The sequence below is a fragment of the Sturnus vulgaris genome, chromosome 23 (genome assembly GCF_052056855.1).
Source record: "Sturnus vulgaris isolate bStuVul1 chromosome 23, bStuVul1.hap1, whole genome shotgun sequence".
Lineage (NCBI taxonomy): Eukaryota > Metazoa > Chordata > Aves > Passeriformes > Sturnidae > Sturnus > Sturnus vulgaris.
In genome coordinates, this window is record NC_142265.1 from 6435432 (window position 1) to 6453936 (window position 18505).

Consider the following 18505-nt stretch of genomic DNA (forward strand, 5'->3'; position numbering starts at 1 on the left):
GCCTTGATTGTATCACAAGCAGTGAAATTGAGAAAAATGACAGCCCTGGTTAAAGCTGCCATATTTGGTTATGTGTGATAAGAGACACAGGCTCTGTGGTGGCTGGGTTGGCGGCGTGGGGAGGAGAAAGGGGTGAGAAATCACTTGCCACTGGAGCTATATGGAAATTAAAATAAAATGTCATCGCATTCAGAGGAGCCCAGGGAGTGGAGACAACTCCTCAGTGAGGAAGAGGCTCATTTGTGGTTATTTATTAGGCTCCATCTCATCTGAGCTGTGATTAACAGACGTCAGCTGCAATTTTTGACATTGCAGAGGTGGTTTTTGGGGTGGGGAGAAGAAGGCTCTGGGGCTGCTCTGCAAGCCACATCCTTAAAGAAAAACCAGAACTGCCTGGCTTAACAAATATTTACCAGTTTGAGAAGTTAAACTGCCACACAGCTCTCAGGCACCCTCCTCAAGCTGAGCAGGAAAGGTTTGGAGGAAGAGGTGCCAAGGGTTGGAGAGGGAAGGGGCGACTCTGAGCTTCCCTGTGGGGATCCCCCCCTGTCCTGGGGAGGGCAGGAGCCCTGTCTGCCCCTCCACCACTCCTCACATCCCCAGAGCAGCCAACTGGGGCTTACTGAGAGATATCTTTACAACCCTGGGCAGCTCCTCTGCTCAGATCCCAGCCAGGTCCTTCACGGAGCAGCCGAAGCTCTGCTGACAGCAGGGGGAGAATTCCCAAGCCCTCTGGAGTCTGTAATTATGGATCCTGCTCCGTTTGGTGGATGCCTCGAGGGCAGGCTGGGCTGTGCTCCTCTGGTGCAGCAGATGCTCCCTGCCCCGAGGAACTTCCACCCTGAACAGAAGTGTCACACAGTCCTGCAGAGCTCCCCGAGGCTGCAGCAAATGCCTCAGAGGAGCAGACCCTGTGCAAAGGCTGCACCAGCATTGCTGCCTGTCCCCTGCAGGGAGGGATGCTGCTCAGGGAACTGATGGGGATCGCGGTGCAGGACATGTACGGAATGGTTTGGGTTGGAAGGAACCTTAGAGATCATCTTGTTCCAACTCTTTTTGAAGGGCGGGGACAATTTTCACTATCCCAGGTTGCTCAGAGCTCCATCCAACCTGGCCTTGGATGCTTCCAGGGACGGGGCAGCCACAGCTTCTCTAGGAAATCTATTCCAGGGCCTCCTCACCCTCACGGGGAAGAATTCCTTCCTCATATAACACAGCATTTAATCACCAAATCCAATTTTATTCCTAGGAGACACTGGCAGAAAAAGGTCCTGGCTTCACAAGGCTGATGTGAAAACCCAACCGTGGTGGAGAAGGGACAATTCCATTTGACTTCCAGGAACTGGAAGAATTAACCTGGTTCTTATCTTTTTTTTTTTTTTTTTTTTTTGTGATCAGCTAAATCATCGATCCTAAATTCTGCACGTACCAGAGGAAGCAGAATTTTAAGTAGATTTTAATTACTTGTTTGCTTTTGGCAGGAGCCACTCAGCACAGAGATAGATGCGTGAATTTGTTTCTGTTCATCCCCAACACTGCATCCTTAACAGCCTCCCGGGTGGAGAGGGGGCTGGGAGAGGCAGCTTGGATGGTTTTTTTTTCTCCTTTTGGCTGCTATTGTTGGGCTGACAGAAACCAAGGCACTGTCACTCACATCACACTCCACACCGTGCAGAGCTCCTTTCCAAAATGCAGACTGGGAAGAACCAGGCTGCAAAAGGAGCTTGGTTCCTGTGACACTGGGAATTTGGGAGTAACTGATGGAAATCTGGCCTCTCCTGAGATTCAGGGAGAAGGCAGAACAATGGAGGGTGCAAATAAAAGAGAATTTATGGGAATTTAAGACAAGTTTGGCTAAGCAAAAACACAGCACTATGTACATGCTTGCACACATGAATTCCTTGGGAATATCTCCACTTGTTCTGACACAGAAAAAAATTGTGTCTCAGTCCTGGAAGTGTCCAAGGCCAGGTTGGACAAGGCTTGGAGCAACCTGGGACAGGGAAGGTGTCCCTGCCCTTGGCAGGCATGGGATGAATCAAGGTTCTTTCAACTCAAACCATTCCAGAATCCTGTGACTCCACAACTGTGCTGAGAGCACCCCCTGAGATAAAGGAGCTTTCCTTGGGATGCAGGGGCTGCTGCTCTTTGGGGTCAACAAATGAGGGGAGCTGAGAGCAGAGAGGAAGAGCCAGGCAGGGCTGTGAGCTCAGCCTGGCACCCCAGGAGGGACATTTTAGGAAAGCAGAGGGCTGATGTGCCTCTAGAGCATTTCCAGGGGCTCACAGCAAAGAAAGCAATGCAGGATTCCTTCCTGGTGTGATTCTCAGGTGGGAGATGGCAGCAAGAGAGCAAAGCTGAGGTCAGGAATGGCCTCAACACCAGCAAGGGGCACCCACAGATACCCCAGCTCAGCCTCCCAGCCAGTCTCACCACTAAATCCAACTGGATGGTGACTCCAAGCCAAGTTTCTGTAATTGGGCCAAGCCAAATTCTGCATGGGGCCACCCAGCCACGCTGCTGCACCCCTCCAGCAGAGCCTGCCCTCAGCACACCTTAAAGCCACTCTAAAACCATCCTGCAGCCCCCATCATGCCAAAAAAAACCCCATCATGTCCCCCAGGAGGATGGTGGAGAGAAGCCAAAGGGCTGGGGGCTTGAATAGGAATGGAATTCACCAATCCTGGCACGCAGCAGAGAGAGAGAGAAAAGCAGGAAATAAAGGTCGAGCACATTTGCGTTTAAATAAGAAACCAAAATATTTTTATGAGTCGTTCATTATTCTCCTCTAACCAGGCAGGTTTGCATGCAAATAATGGAGGGACATAAATGGCTCTAAAATCAGGCTCTTACCATGTGAACTCGGTAGAGAATGCTAATCCCCAGAGTCATGAAGGGCTTGGAGAAATCAATCACCTTCTCCCGCTCCGCCGTGATGGTCAGCCCTGCCACGGCCAGATCAGCTTTCTGGGGAGGAGGGATGAAGGGAAAGGTCAGAATCCTGGGAAAGCAGAAACCTGGGGCCACACAGGACACCTGCTCCTGCAGGGGGGGTGTCCCAACTTCTGGAAACAGCAGGAGTTTGGCATCCACTGCTTCCCACTCCCTCTGCCCGGGCAGGTTTCACACAAGCCCTGCCCAAACTCACCCCAAAGGTTGCTCCAGAGCACAGGGTGGGCTATTCTCCCCATTTTCCTTCCCTTTCCTCATTTTCCTTCCCTTTCCCCATTTTCCTTCCCTTTCCCCATTTTTCCTTCCCTTTCCCTATTTTCCTTCCCTTTCTCAATTTTTCTTCCCTTTCGGGCTGGAGCAGCTCCTTCTCCCAAGTGCTCACAGCCCAATTGCCATTTTTTACTCATTTAATGCATTAAAAGCTGGAGCCATAAACCAATAAATATTATATTAATCTATAGAAAATACAACCTCCCCATTCCCTGTTGAACACAGCCATCCCTTCCAGTACAAACAATCACCACAGGTAGGTGACAAAGCAGCATCCTCACCCTGAGACATGAAGTTCACAAACCTGCCAAACCCAGACCTCCAGAACTGCAGATCAGTCTCCAAATTAAAAAAAAAATACATAAAAATTCAGAGGACTGGCATTAAAGTTTGCAGATCGACTTGCAAAGCAAATGAGATTAGAGAGAGAAAAAAATAAAAATAACTTCTTCCCATGTTAATACCCTTGTAATATAGATAAGGGATTTGAATTTTAAATATTATTTTTATTACTTTAGCTCTTTTAATGTCTGTAATTGCTTTCTGTAAAAATGAAACCTCCACTCCCTTATCCATTTGTTTCTCTGCTTTGCAGGAAGATGATTATGCATGTGGAAAAAGAGAAGATGGGGAAGAAAAAAAAAAAGCCTTTTGCACTTTTTGTCCCTAAATTTGACACGGTCTGTGCAGATGCCAAGGCACCTGATGGAGGTCCTGGAGGAGGCTGGGGCTGCAAGAGGGAAGAGCAGAACTGCTGGAACCAAGGGAGGGAAAAGAAAGGGAAGGTGACCCAGGAGCCCAGGAAGGGGTCATGGGGAAGGTGACACTTCCCAGGCCATGCAGGGCTGCTTGGACATGCTCACTGGGGGTTTTTGCAATTTCCAAGCAGCTCTTACAGATTCCTAAGAGGTTCAGGCTGGAATGAATGATGAGCTGAGGAGAGCTCCTGCACAGGCAGACATTTACCCACAGGCTTTTTAAAAGACACCAATAATCCCAAGGTGGTGTGCGAGCAGTTGAGCCCTGTGTAAACAGCAGCAGATTACTGAAATGGGATCAGTTCATCTCTGGAACGTGGCATGTGGAGAATTTTATCTACAACGAAAGCCTCAAGCTTCCTAAACCTCTCTTGTCTCTACTTAAAAGGTTTGTAGGTGCCATTGTCCTGAGGAGAGCTCCTCCAGCAGAGCCCCTGGTGAAGATACAGCTCAGTCTGACAATGGAATTCTTCTCCCAGTTCTCCAAATGGAACACAATTCCACCAGCAAAGTCACAGACTAAAACAGAGGGTAAAAATGCCATGGCAAAAAGAGTTTCATGCCAAAGCTTTCAGGAATTTGTCATCCCAATCCAGAGGGAAATATAAAGGTGCTGATGAAAGGAGCAGCAGCATCCCCAGGTTTGTCCAGCTTTGTGGCCTTGGCCATTCTCTGGAGAGAAACAACATCTTGGTCGTACCCTGATGATCCTGGTGTTGCTGAATCATCAGCAGCATCTTGAAATGCTCTTCCCTACACAAAACACCGTGCAAATCCATCCCCCTCCCTTTATCCACGGAGCAGAGACCCAGCACAGCCTTCCCTGAGCATTCAGATTTTGTGCCCAGCTCCCTTCTCTCATCTCCAGAGGGTTCTGCCATTCCATCTGAGTTAATTCCTTCTGCTCATTCCCTGCTAACTTTTCAGGACTTTTGCCACGTCAGAGGTGCAGAACTTTCAGCAGCAGAGCTCCAGCTCCCCATCACTCTCTCTCTCTTCTCTCTGCAGGCTCAGTCATGCAAGTTAAGAGCTGATCTCTGATAGCAGGAAACTTTGATCTGGAAATGGCATGCAAAGAATTCTCTGCCTGAATTTCATCCATTTCATGCTTTCAACTGCTTCCTGACAAAACTCCTTGTGATTCACCGAGCTCAGTGGAGCTACAGAGGATCTCTGCAAACCTGTGTTCTCTCCAGCCTCCCCCACCTGAGCACAGGTAGGTGTTGGGAATTTATGGGCTAAGGAATGCCCTGGGGGAGAAGAAATTGATTTTGCCTTGTGCCCCTGCACTCTGTGCACATCTGGGCTCTGGGGAGAGGGAGAAACAGGAGGCAAAGGATGGGGGAAGAGGGGTTGGTTTTCATCCTGCCAGCACAGTTGCAGCTATAAATGTGGGCATGAAATAGGCTTAGAAAAAGACCTAGAGCTTTTTGGGAGTGGAGACAGCCACTTCTCTTGACAAAGCCCCGCCTCAGCAAGGCCAGACCCTCGCTAGGTGAGAGGAAACCCAGGTGGGCTGGCGTGCGAGACAAAAGCTGCCACCACCACCCTACCTGGCATTCCCGTGGGCTCTGCCTGCATCAGGGCTCCGGAAAGGACATTAAACACGGGGGCTGAGCCGGGCTCCCGAGGAGGAACAACAATTAAGCATCTTTCAGGAGCAAATTGCAGGGACTGCCAGTCCAGAGGCGGCATCCGCCCCCTCTCCGCGGGCTCTGACAGGGCTCAGCTCGGTGCTAACGGTGATGAATGGGCCCTGACGTCAGCCCCAGCCCGGAGAGCATCCCAGCGAAGCCTCCCACGGATGGGATGGCTGAAAGCAGCCGGGAGAAGAGCCCAGCTCCGGCCCCACAGAGACCCCCAGCCCTGTGCCAGCCTGCGGGGACACAGAGCAGGGAGAAGGTGCCAGCAGAGCCAGGCTCGGGCTGTGCAAACACCTGGAAAACAGCCAGGACAGCTCTGGGAGCACAGGGCTGGCATCTTTTCCAGGAGCAGGAGTCCCTTGCTTGAGCAGCTCCTTGGCTGCTGCATCCCCTGGGTGTTTGTGACAGCGGCGTTGTCACTCATAGAGCCCTGACAGCACAACCAGGGCCAGCAAACCCTTTTTTCTGCACTGTCCCTATGCTCAAAAAGCCTCCCAGAAAGGTGAAATAGCTGTTCGAGCTTCAGGATCCACCACTGGGGGGTTGCCCCAGTGCAAACCCACAGCTGGAGCTGACCCTGCTCTCTGCACGACGATCTCCACAAGTTCTCTGCTGTTCCACGCAGCTCCGTGGTGCTCAGGTGCCTGTTCTTGCATGTAAAGGCAGGAGGGTCACTCCAAACAGGTGTCTGGGGTTGTTTTAAGGACAAGTGTGAGTTGTGCCATATCAGAAGTGACAGCCTGGAAACGCTGGAGGCTGCAGCTCTCCCTGCAAGCCACAGTCAGGCTGGGGTGACCAGCACTCCGTGCAGGTGCCAGCCTCGAGTCTGCCCTCGCCCACCTCTCCTCACCTGGCCCCTCTCCGTGGGTGGGAGGACAGAGCCTGTGCCAGGTGCTCACCCTGCCCGTGGCAAAGCCAGCTGAGGTGAAGCAGCAGGAATGGGGACCCAAAGCACTCAGGGCCAGCAGTGAGACCAGCCCAGCTCACACCACCCTCCCCAGCCAGGGTTTGATTTTCCAGCAGTGCTTTGCCCTCTGCCCGTCCCCTCGCTGTGTTTGCACAGCCACCCACAGCCCCTCACCTCCCAGCCTCTGCTGGGGACCCCCTTGTCACAGCTGCCACCACACAGCCTGAAAACAGCCTGGCCCTACAAACACCCTGGCCCTGCAAACAGCCTGGCCCTACAAACACCCTGTCCCTGCAAACACCCTGGTCCTGCCTCCCTGCACCCACACACAGCCCTTCTCTCCACACACCAACACCCAGTGCGAGTGGAGAGCAGGACTCTGCCATTTGTCCCTCCTTTTCTCTTCCTGCCATTCCCCAGCTTTGGAACAGCTGAAGGGAAAGCAGCACCTGGCCACCAGCAAGGAAAACCAGCACCCCAAAGCTTTAAGGGGTTTCCTGTTCTTGGTGTTGCTGCTCCTGAGCCAGACAAGATGGACAATTTAATGTCCCTCACTTCAAAAAGAGATTTGAGCACCACTGATCCTGGCCAGATTCCAGCCAGGCATGGTGGGACAAGGCTAAGTCTGTCATGGTGCTGTGAAAACACATCCCTTGGTTTGTGTCACGCCAGAGAATTCATTTCAGCTCGAGGATGTGCTGGGGAGAGAGAGAAGGGGAAGAGCAGACACCATCAGGGACTCTGGGGCAGATCTGCACTGCAGGCAAGGAGCAGGATGTAATTCTTCCAGCCCAAATGCCCTTTAAGTCTCTGATGGCAGAAAGGAGGAGATGGGGAGATCTGCTGTTCTCCCTTGTTTGTTTGTCAGGAAAGCTGACGGGCAGAGTGGCTTTACTGCCCTGCTCACTCCAGGAATGAGCAGGGTGCTTAATCTCCCTGCCCTGCATGCTCAGAGGGACAAATCAGCCCAGGCTGTTCTGCATTTGTGACATCTTTCACCACAGAATGGGTGTGAGGGATTCTTCATCAGGAACTGGAGGGACAGGAGAGGCTTTGAACTGAGAGAAATATTGGGAAAGAATTCTTCCCTGTGAGGCTGGGATAGAATTCCCAGAGAAGCTGGGGCTGCCCCATCCCTGGGAATGTCCAAGACCAGGCTGGATGAGACTCGGAGCAACCTGGGGCAGTGGAAGGTGTAAAGTGAGTTTAAACTAAATCACCATTCTGTGATTCTGAGTCCTCCCAAGCCAAACCTCCATGAGCTCATCACAAACTATCCAGGATTCCCAAGCCATCCCAGTCCCCCTCTTCCTCACCTCCCAACCTGTTTGGTGAGCAGGTCAATAAGATATGTTCTGGTGAATTTGGGTCAACAACAGATTTATGTTTTACAGCATCCTGCTCAATCATATCAGGGTGCACAATTAGCTGTAATGGAATTCCCAGCGCTCAAGAATAAATCAATAGCTGGTTAATTTAGAAGCAATAAAATGAAACATTTTCTCCCAAATAGCCTAGAGTTGCTCTGAGGAGATTCCATGCCACAGAGGGATTACAGGGGAGGTGTTGTATGGAGCTGGATAATTCTGTGACCTTTTGGTCCTGCACATTAAGTGAGTGTGAGTCAAATCTTATTTTCTGATGGCTGATCAGGATCAAAGGGGAATTATTATCCTACAATGATACTGTGCTGGACAGAGGCAGAGCTTTCATTTTTGGGAAGGATTTGGGACTTTTGTGAGAGGTTTGTGCCCCAACTGATCCCCTTTCTGTCCAAAAGGGGCAGAGTACCCAAGGGATAAATCCACTGAAACAGAATATGTGCACCCAACACAGGATCTGCTGGATCCCATGGAACAAGGGGCTGGAATTAAGGATAAACTCCCTTGGAGACTGTCAGGGATGGACAGAAACACCTTGGGCAGTGAAATGCCCTCAAAAAAAACCATCCCAGGCAGCCCTGAATAAACACACCACCAAGCACACACAGTTCTGCCCTGGCTGACCTGAGCCCAGTTCCTGGGATTGATCAAAAACTTGCTGAAACCATTATACAAACTCTGAGGGATATAGGGAGAACAAGAAACAAAGCTGTTTCTCTTCCCCTATTTGTGATCCAGCCTCACAGGCTCTGACAGCTCTGCCCTGCAGAAGCAGAAGTAAAAAAAAAAATCCTCCTAAATAAGGCTCAAGCTGCAGAAGAAACAAACAGTTTCTGTGTGAAGATGAAGTTAAAATACTCATCAGTGAAGGAAAAGAACCCTCCAGAAGGTCCCATTTAATGAAGAGGCACTGCCAAGGTTAGTAGGCCAAAAGTTTGATGGCTGTTCCCTTCCTTTGATCAGCTGCTGCTCTCGGCTCCTTCCCTCTTGCCTCCCCAAAGGAATGTTGCAGGAGTGTAATTGTGTGTGTGTACACACACTGAGACACAAAGATGGATAAAAACGATGCCAATAGCCTGGAGCATTTGCAAACAGCCTCACAGAAGCTCTTTTAAAAGAGCAGATGGAGGTGGGAACTCAGCTGGCATTGAGAGACTGCTCAGGGAAGGGTGACCCAGGAGACAGGGAGAGCTCAGGGGAGTCTCCAGTCTGTTCAGTGCCCTGTCTGCGACCCTCAGAAAACCCAAATCCCTCCCTCTTTCACACAAAGAGTTGTCCCAGCTGACCTCAAACGCTCAGTTGGAACTCCTGAAGTGGGATGAGCACCCTTCACCGTGTGGGGAAGAAGCAGAAGGTGCCAGTGGGCATTTCTAGAGATCATGGACCCATTAAAGACCACAGAACCATGGAAAAGACCTCCAAAATCCTCAAGCCCAACTTTTAACCGAATTCCACTGTGCTAAATAAACCACGGAGTGAAGTGATGCTCATTTTCCTGGGAGGAAAGACCTGGCAGGAGCCTCAGATCCCTGCCTGGAGCCACAGGGGATGGATTTGGACCCTTGCTCCTCTGCTCTGCAGAAGGCAAATGACTCAGGGTCTCGTCTCCCACAGTGGGGGGATTATCACCAATCCACGTCACCATGGATTTGTCACCAGCTGGGAAAGTGGCACTGAGCTCTCAGGGGCACGTCAGCAATGACAAGGCAGGAATGAGTGAGGAAGAATTGGCTTAAACAGCATCAATCCCACCCTTAGCTGTGGCTAAGCCTATTTTCCTAAGGATCTCAGAGCATTTTGTGAGCTGTATTTTAAGCTTCAGGAAGCCTAGAAAGGACCACAGAGGAAAACAAAGAGCAGGGAGGAGGGTCCAGGTTGGCTGAGCCCAGGTGTAAACACAGAATTATTGTCAAACCCAGCAAAGTAATTCAGTTTTCAGCTTTGCTGCTGGGCAGCAGCTCCACAGAGCAGAGCAGTGAAAGGATCTCGAGCCATGCACTTCAAAGAAATAAGAAATGTTCTTCTCCAAAAGCAACACTGAGTTAAGCAGCTGAACTAAATCTGCCAAAAGTTTTCTAGGCAGAAATGTGATTCTTACTTGCTTCCATCCCAGTATGGTTTTGTAAATTTTTTTTCAGCTTCTACAAAGTTCTGCATTTTGCTGTTGCAAGTTTTTGGGGGTTTTTTTGCTAGGAAAAAAATAATCTATTCTGTAATCTGTTTGTACATGGGATCCCAGAGTCCAAACTTCCTTTCCAACCAAGTGAGCATCCCTGAGAGCATCCCATGGTCCTGTTCTTGCTCTGAATTCTTCCCACAGTTTCACCAGCCCATGAAACACATTTTCCATCAGGAGAACACATTAAGTAGAAATCCTCTGATCGAGGCCTCCCAAACATATCCCCATCCATCCTCACCACCACAAAACACCAGGGCTCTGCAGCACCAAAATCCAGGAGGGCAGAAAAAAAAAAATCTATTCTCTAACGAGTTTTTACATGGGATCCCAGAGTCCAAACTTGCTTTCCAACCAAGTGAACACCCCTGAGAGCATCCCATGGCCCTGTTCTTGCTCTGACTTCCTCCCAAGAAACACATTTTCCATCAGAAGAACACTTTAAGTGGAAATCCTCTGCTCCCAAACAGACTAAACCCCCATCTACCCTCATCACTAAGAAACTCCAGGGCTCTGCAGCACCAAATCCCAGCAGGGCAGAAAAAAATAATCTACTCTCTAATGAGTTTTTACATGGGATCCCAGAGTCCAAACCGAGTGAGCACTCCTGAGAGTCCATGGCCCTGTTCTTGCTTTGACTTCTTCCCACAGCTGCACCAGCCCATGAAACACATTTTCCATCAAGAGAACACATGAAGTGGAAACCCTCTCCTCCCAGACTAAACCCCCATCCATCCTCACCACCACGAAACACCAGGGCTCTGCAGCACCAAAATCCAGCAGGGCAGAAAAAAATAATCTACTCTCTAATGAGTTTTTACATGGGATCCCAGAGTCCAAACCAAATGAGCACTCCTGAGAGCCCATGGTCCTATTCTTGCTCTGACTTCTTCCCAAGAAACACATTTTCCATCAGGAGAACACATTAAGTAGAAACCCTCTCCTCCCACACTAAACCCCCATCCATCCTCACCACCACGAAACACCAGGGCTCTGCAGCGCCAAAACCCATCAGGGCAGAGTTAAAAAGAGCAGCTCACGCCCTTACCCGAGCTATCAGCTCCCCAACCATCCCTGTCCAGGTGCCGTTGGCCTCGGGCACTCCGTAGACGCCGTCCCCAACCAGGTGGATTTTGTAGTTGAAGCGCAGGATCTCTGCCAGCTCCTTCAGCATGTCCACACAGAAGCCCTCGTAGCGGTCGTTGCCTTCCAGCTCCTGGTGGTTCCACTTCAGCATTAAGTAAGGGTTTTCCTGCAGTGAAACTGGGCAGCTGTCATTCCCATCTTAGCCGAGGTGTCCCTCAGTGCCACAGGATCACAGGGTGGGTTGGTTTGGGAGAAACCTTAAAAAGCATCTAGTTCCTGTGGAGAGGGTTACAGCTGGTGTGTGAGCCAGAGAGGGTTAATAAATAAGGGTTATTTCTGAAAGGGGTTTCTTATCAAGGCTGTTGGCCTGGAGACCAAGAAGAGAAGAAGGAGAAGGAGATAAACAGGAAAGAAAATCTGCAGCTGGGAAAAGCATTTTTAGAAAAGTCTTGGGAAAAACATGATTTTAAACCAATCAACCTTACGCTGAGCTACTGTAACCAATGAACAAAGTGTAAACTTTGTACTGTGCATAAAAGACAGCGTGCTGCTGTAATAAACGGGATATCAGCATTCTGAAATGTAGTGTGTCTATTTCTGTGTCACACTCGCCTCAACAGTGACAGCTTCCAACCCCAAAAAGCACATCCCAGCCCAGAGCAGCCCTCTCAAACTGGGTATAATTGGTGAGGAAAGCTTGGGAGCTGAGGTGGTGCCAAGCTCTCACACTGGTGTTCCCTGGTCTCTGCTGTGTGGAGGTGCAGCAGATTTATCCCAGTTTAGGACACGAAGCAGAGCTAAGGGATGATGATTTGGGAACTGGGAAGTACAAGAGCAGCTCAGTGACTTCTCTGAGTCATGGCAGGACATCCAGACTTCAAACTCTCCTGGCACTGAGCCACTTCTCCAGTCTGTCCCTTTTTCAACAAACTTTGTGGGATGTGAGGAGGCAGTCAGGAGTCTGGGTGTCTTTAAAGGAGCAAAAAAAAAAATCACTGGGCAGGCAGCACCTGGAAGGGAACCTGTTGAACACAGAGAGTGGTGCCTGTACATGCCAGGTTTTCATAAAAATCGTGCCCATCTTGGCCAATTCTTATAATTTTATGGGTAGAAGGGGGAACTCTGCCTTCCAACTCAGCAGCTGTACCCCAAATAAGAACCCCATTCTGAGCTGGATGCAAACTGGCAGCGTGTGCCCATCCCAGCCCCTCTGAACCCATCAAATACCATTTCCATATGCAACATCGACTCAATGCTTAATTCCACTGCCAGCAAAGGTCCCCAGGCTGTAATGGGAGATTTGCTCGCCTCTCCTTTGTGAAATCAGCACAGTGCAGTGCTGGGGGTAGAAGAGGGAGCAATATTCCAGCTGCCCCCACCCCTGAGGGCTGGGCTGGCCTGATGGGAACTGCAGGTGCCCCCCTCCCTTACCAGGATGGTGGTGACAATGAGTGTGGTGTTGAACAGGCTGTCGGATATGTTGGAGGAGAAGATCCTGTTGTCCATGCTGAGCCCTTCAGAGACGTGCCAGTGGCCAATCTGGAGAGATAAACAGCACAATAAGGGGATTTATAGGGCGAGTCACTGCCCATATGGCTCTGGTGAGTGACAACCCTCGAGCTGGCCTGTTCAGGGATGCTCCATTACCTTCACAAGGCACCCCAGAACGGGTCAGCAGAGAGATTGACCCTCTGTGCACGCCCCCACCTGCTCTGCAGTGCCACCAGCCTGGCCTTGCTGCCTTCCCACATGTCCTCCCTGCAGAGCCCTCCTGCATGGGGACAAAGCTGTGACCTGGGCAGCTCCCTGGGACCCACACAGCCTTATGTGTTGCCCCCAAATGCCACCCAAACAGGTCCATCTTAGCCAGAAATCCCCAATCTGTGGGTTTGTCCCTCCCAGCGTGGTGCTGGGAGCCTCTGCCCTCCACCTTGGTGGCAGGTGATGGGACAAAGCCACCTTCTCAGTGGTGCTGCTCCACCACTCCTCTTCCAGCTCTTCACTACCACAATTAAGCACTTCCAAAGCCTTTGATTCAGGCTCATCAAACCCAACAGCTCTGCCAACAGCCCAATTTACCCATCCAAGCATCAGTGTGGCTGCAGCAAACCCAAATTCCCAGCGTGGAAGGCAGGAACCAGTCCCCCCAGCACTCAGGAGGACATCGTGATTCAGCTGTGACACAGCTGCCTTCAGCCAGGGGGGAGGAATATTCCACAAAACCTAATTTTAACTTCAACAGCCTAATCTCCTTCCCTCAGAGCTCTGGGCAGGGAGATCAGCACCTCCAGCAGCTCGTTCAGAGCGTGCAAATTAAACTCTTGCTCTCTCATTGTCCTTAAAAGAGCCTCTGCTTTTCCTCCTCTGCTTTTCCTTGTGGATACAGGGGGGGGCTAAGGGAGGCCAGCTCCCTCTGAAACCCTTCTCCTCCTTTTTCTCCTCTGTCCCATCGGGTTCCAGCACTCTGCTGGCATCCTCTGACACCTCTGTAGTGGGTGCTGTGGCTTTGAGAGGTGACCCCAAAGGTGCAGGGGGTCCTTCAGAGCTCCTCCACAGCAAATCCATGCCCAGCTCCCTCCTGTGAGCTGGGACTGAGGCAGGCTCTCCTCTCGCTGTCAGGGTGGGAGGAACTAATTGATTTTCCTTTCTATCATGGGTTAATCTTGTTATGTCCAAGGAGGGAGGGGGAAGGTGGAGTGGAGCCCTTGGACTGACTCTGTGCCTGCTCTTGGCCTCTGGTGTGACCAAAGGCTCGAGGACTTTGCACAGACACCCTGACAGACCCAATCCCTCTGGCTGCTGAGGGAAAGGCCAAATCCTTTCCTGTCCCTGGTGCAAACCCAGCCCAAGTGACCAACAAGCCACAGTGGGAATCCACGAGGAGTCCCAAATGCAGCCTCCTCATGCCAAGGCACAAGGAGCAGTGGGAAGGGCAAGCAGCACAGCTTTGCACTCAGAACCATCAAAGCCCAGCTCCTGGCCCTGCACAGACACCCCAACAATCCCACCCTGTGCCTCAGAGCATTGCCCAAACCCTCCTGGAGCCCTGGCAGCCTCAGAGCTGTGACCATTCCCAGTGCAGGGGTCACCTCTGGGAACAACAGCCCCAAACCGGGAGATTTCCCACCTATTTCACAGGCAGGGAACCCTTGGAGCACGGCTTTCAGTGACCTGCACAGGGCCTGAATCCATGCAGGATTGTGAATCCATGCAGGATGAATCTCTCCTGGATTCCCCACCTCTGCTCTGATTGCTGAACAGCAGCCCCTCTGCAGCAATTGCCTCTCGGAGCCAGTCATCACTCACAAACATTGCCTAATTTTTCTTCCCTCCCGGATTTCTCAACCAGAGATTAGTGACAGATTAACTTTAATTTTAACAGCCCTCGCTGTTCTCCAATTTGTCCCTCCCCTGCTGGCATGTGCTCAGACTAATTGCCTCTTCTCCTGACAGTGCTGTGGGTTTGACCTTGCTTTTAAAAGCACCAAGGCCACACAATCCCACGTGCTGGGGCAATTCTCCCTACCCTGGCTGGCCCCAGCTCACCCCTGTGCCCCTCAGGGGCTGACAAAGCTCCTCACGCTGCTGTTTCTGCAGTGGCAGAGGGTGCCTGAGCCCCTCACATCCCTCCTCTGCAAGATGGATGTCAAGGTGATTTTAATCATCTCTATCTACATATAAAGAGCCTCTGGAAAATAGAAAACATATCCATCTGCAAAGTTTTTTAGAAAACAATCGAATGCTCCACACAGACATGGATGAGATCGTCCTGTTGTTAAGGCTCTGGACAAGGACTTCAGGGTTTTTAGGACTCAGGGTTTTTGAGCAGGGGATGTGATTGGTCTGTATAAATACTCCAGGTGGAGGAGGTCTGTAGCAAAGAGGTAGAACAGCTTTTTGAAGCTGAAACGATAGCGTTGGCACAAAAATAAATACACACAAACCAGCCAGAAATAAACAGGCTGACAAACCAGGGGAGAGGCTCCTAACGATCAGAGGAGCTGGAGTGACACCTGTCCTAGGGCAGCACAACCAGCTGGGTGCAAGCTGGAGCTCAACACCTTTGTGTGGAGAGGGATTATGTGACCTGGGGACAGGTGACAGCCCAGAGCCTGGGTGGAGAAAGTTCCCTCCATGTCCTCAGGGATGTGTGACCCTCACAGCATCATCTCTGCATCTCCCAGTGCCCCCAGCAGATCCAGCCCTGCCTGAAACACCCACAGGCATCTGCAGGCAGGTCTGCAAACACAAACTGTGAAACTCCAAGTATGAGCCAGCCCAAAAAGCCTCGAGCCTGGAAGTGCCACTGCTCCATCCCCACAGGCAATGAGGTGCCTCAATTTAGCTGCTCTGGAAAAGGTGTTATTTGGGTTGGTGGCACAGAAAGATTTCTCATCTCTGTAGAAAATCCCCACGTGGAGCATTCCTGGCTCACTCCTTCCACCCTATGTGCAGAGGCTTTGAGGCTCCTCATGGTGTGAGGTGATGAAATGCCTCTCAAATAATGATTTTAATGAAATCTTCTGCTTATTTTCCTGTAGGCACAGAGATGACAGGGCAAGATTTCTCCACGAGTTTCAGAGGCACCACAGGTATTTACCATCCCCATTCCCAGCTTCAAATGAAGGTAAAGCCAGCCCTGAATCCAAATCTTGGGACAGGCAGACAACAACAGGCACGTTCTGATTACAAGTGCTGTCCTACAGCTTGCAGCCATCATTTCCCCCTCTCTGTGACCCCAGGAAAGGAAGGAGTGCACAATGCAATCAAAGTGCCCCAAGGAGAGGGAACATGGGAGTGACTGGGGAGGAGGAAAAGGGAATCAAACAAATCAATGAAGGAAATCCCTCTGAGGACACTGCCCAGGGCAATCATGGCATTGAATTCCTGAGTGACACTGCTGATGCCAGCACAGCAAGGAGGCAAAAGTTCCTGCACTGAAATTAGCACTGAAAGCATCAACTATTAAACTAAAGAACCACGAGACACACACACACACCTCACCCCTGAGGCCACCAGCATCCCCCAGATGTCCCCTCCTCCCCAAATGTCCCCTCTGGACCACACGATTGACACTTGGCACAGCCCGGGCAGGGCTGTGGTGGCACACACTGAGTTTGTCAGGTCCTGGGGGCAGAAACCATCGAGCTCTTGGCAGAAGCTGTCCCGGGGCTGCTCCAGGTCCCACTGAGGCTGATTAGCTGCTGCTAAATTCAAAAGGTTTGATGTGGGGACTGAGAAGGGTCTCAGAGCTGTTGGTGGGGAACTCATCTGTATCACACCCACATCCCAATTTACAGCCCCAGCCCTTCCACTGCTCTGTCTCAGGGCACCAGCAGGGCCTGTGGCTCAGTGGGGACTGATCAGCCTCACTTAGGATGGGGAGAGCTGGGGTCAGGGTCTGCAGCTTCCCCCTTCCCCTCCCTAAATCACAGCCCCTCCTCACTCCCTTCCCCCGTGAAGTTCCTAAGCCTAAGCTCGTGATTTACAGAAAATCACTCTGCTGGAACCCTGCAGTGTTTTTTAGAGGGGTAAAGAAAAGGGGGAAAAAATAAAAAGATGACATTTACCAAACCCAGCCCTTGTCAGATCTATAGATCACCAGCACATTAATGAGCCTGTGCTTTATCGAGCATCCTGTGAGCAGAGAGAGCAGCTCTCATATGGCTGTGGAAAAAATTCCTCTGGTTAAGCTAAATCAGGAAAAGACGCGTTTGGTGCGTTACATAAATGAATTAAAAATTGGATGTCAAAAAGCCCTGCCTCTCCTTGCCCAAAAGCAGCAGCAAGTTAGAGAATCTAAGTGCCTCTAATTTGCTTGCTGGCTGGATCAGCCTCAAAATTCGGTGAACTCTCCATCAAAGCTGATGAGCTGGAAGTCCCTGTGGCTTCACTGGGTGGAAGGAGAGGGAAAGAGAGGAAGAGAGGAATAGGCAGAGTTAAAATGAGCTTGGTTAAAACTAAGCAGGGAATAGAAGTGTTTCAAACAAATCAGTTAATACAACCCTTGGGAGCAAGATTGTCTCCAGGATGTGAATCCCTGTTCTTTAGCCTGTTCCTTTAATTAAAATATTTCTGAAGATTTCTTTAGTCCTTTTCATTAAAAGAAGTCAGGCTGACAACAGGAAAATAACCATTTATGGCACAGCAGAGCTGCCTTTGGCTTCCCTTTGCAGGAAGGTGCAGGGGACGCAGGTTGGGCAGGAGCCTGATGGCTCCCACAGCTCTCTGGGGATGCTCTTCCCAGTTAAACACATCTCAACAAACTCCTTTAGGCTGGGATGGGCCCTGACATCCCTCTGGGCACTGCCGTGGACCAGGAAAGCTCCCTGAGGAAGGGAGAGAAGGCAGAAAAGCTGTCACAGGAGCAGTTTTATAAAAATCAGCTCTTTCCTGGTGGGTTTGTGACAGGGCAGGGCTCGCAGCCACCCCCAAGGGATTGCCCTGCACTTTTTCCCTGTGGCTGGAAGTGTTTCACCCCCCTTGCAGCCTGATGGGGAATTTGCAAAGCTTTAATCCCAGTGCAGCATTCCCGGGCACTCTGCATTTACCGAGCTGCTCCAACGGGTCAGCAAAGGTTTTCTGCTGTCACGCCAGGTTTGTGGGGAAGACACAAACCTTTAGTCTCAGGGCAGATCAGGCTGCAGTCACAGCTCCCCGTGGAGCTCTGGGAGAAGCTCTGCTCCAACAGGACCTGTGAGTTTAACGTGAAGTCCCTGCCACATTCAAACACATCAAAACCAAAGCTGTCACAGGGAGCTTTGCAGCATTTCCTTCCTGAATCCAGCTGAATTTGTGCTCTTATTAATGCAGATGGGCTTGGATCTGTCACTTCTCTTCAGAGGGTGATGGGTTTGGGAGAGGATTAAAAGGGCATTGATGCTGTGAGAGATCTCTGTGGGGAAAATGCCATCCTGATCCCCCCTGCTCGCTCAGAGAAAGGCAGCATCAAAGCCAAGCTGTCACTTGACAGGTAAGAACTGGCAGGTAACATCCTTGCCAAGGCTGAAATTCACTGCTGCCAGGCCAGGAGAGGGCTCCTGGTGCCAAAATGCTCTGTTGGTGAGGGCAGGATACAATAGCTTTTGTTCTCTGCCAGCATCTAGAAGTGGAAAAGGGCAGCAGTGGAGCTGTCAGCAGGGAAACAAGACAGATGAACCCCCTTTTTTTTTTTTTTTTTTTTTTTTTTAATCTGGGACTTCTATTTTTTTTTTCTCCTGAGTAAGATTTGGATTTATCAGCAAATTCCTTGGATTTGTGTCGTGTAATCTCACCACTCTGATATCCTCGACTTCAGCTCAAACCAGAAAATATGGCTTGGGCAGAAAGTG

The 18505-nt window shown here is 50.6% G+C and overlaps 1 protein-coding gene across 1 annotated transcript in view; it reads right to left on the minus strand.

Annotated features, from left to right (window-relative positions):
* Positions 1–18505, minus strand: part of GRIK4 (glutamate ionotropic receptor kainate type subunit 4) — a 179454-nt gene that overhangs the window by 15503 nt on the left and 145446 nt on the right. The window contains exons 11-13 of the mRNA XM_014890454.2: positions 12606–12713; positions 11137–11340; positions 2854–2967 (exon numbers count right to left, since the gene is read on the minus strand). Coding sequence (XP_014745940.1) covers positions 2854–2967; positions 11137–11340; positions 12606–12713 — 426 coding nt within the window. The remainder of the gene's footprint in view (positions 1–2853; positions 2968–11136; positions 11341–12605; positions 12714–18505) is intronic.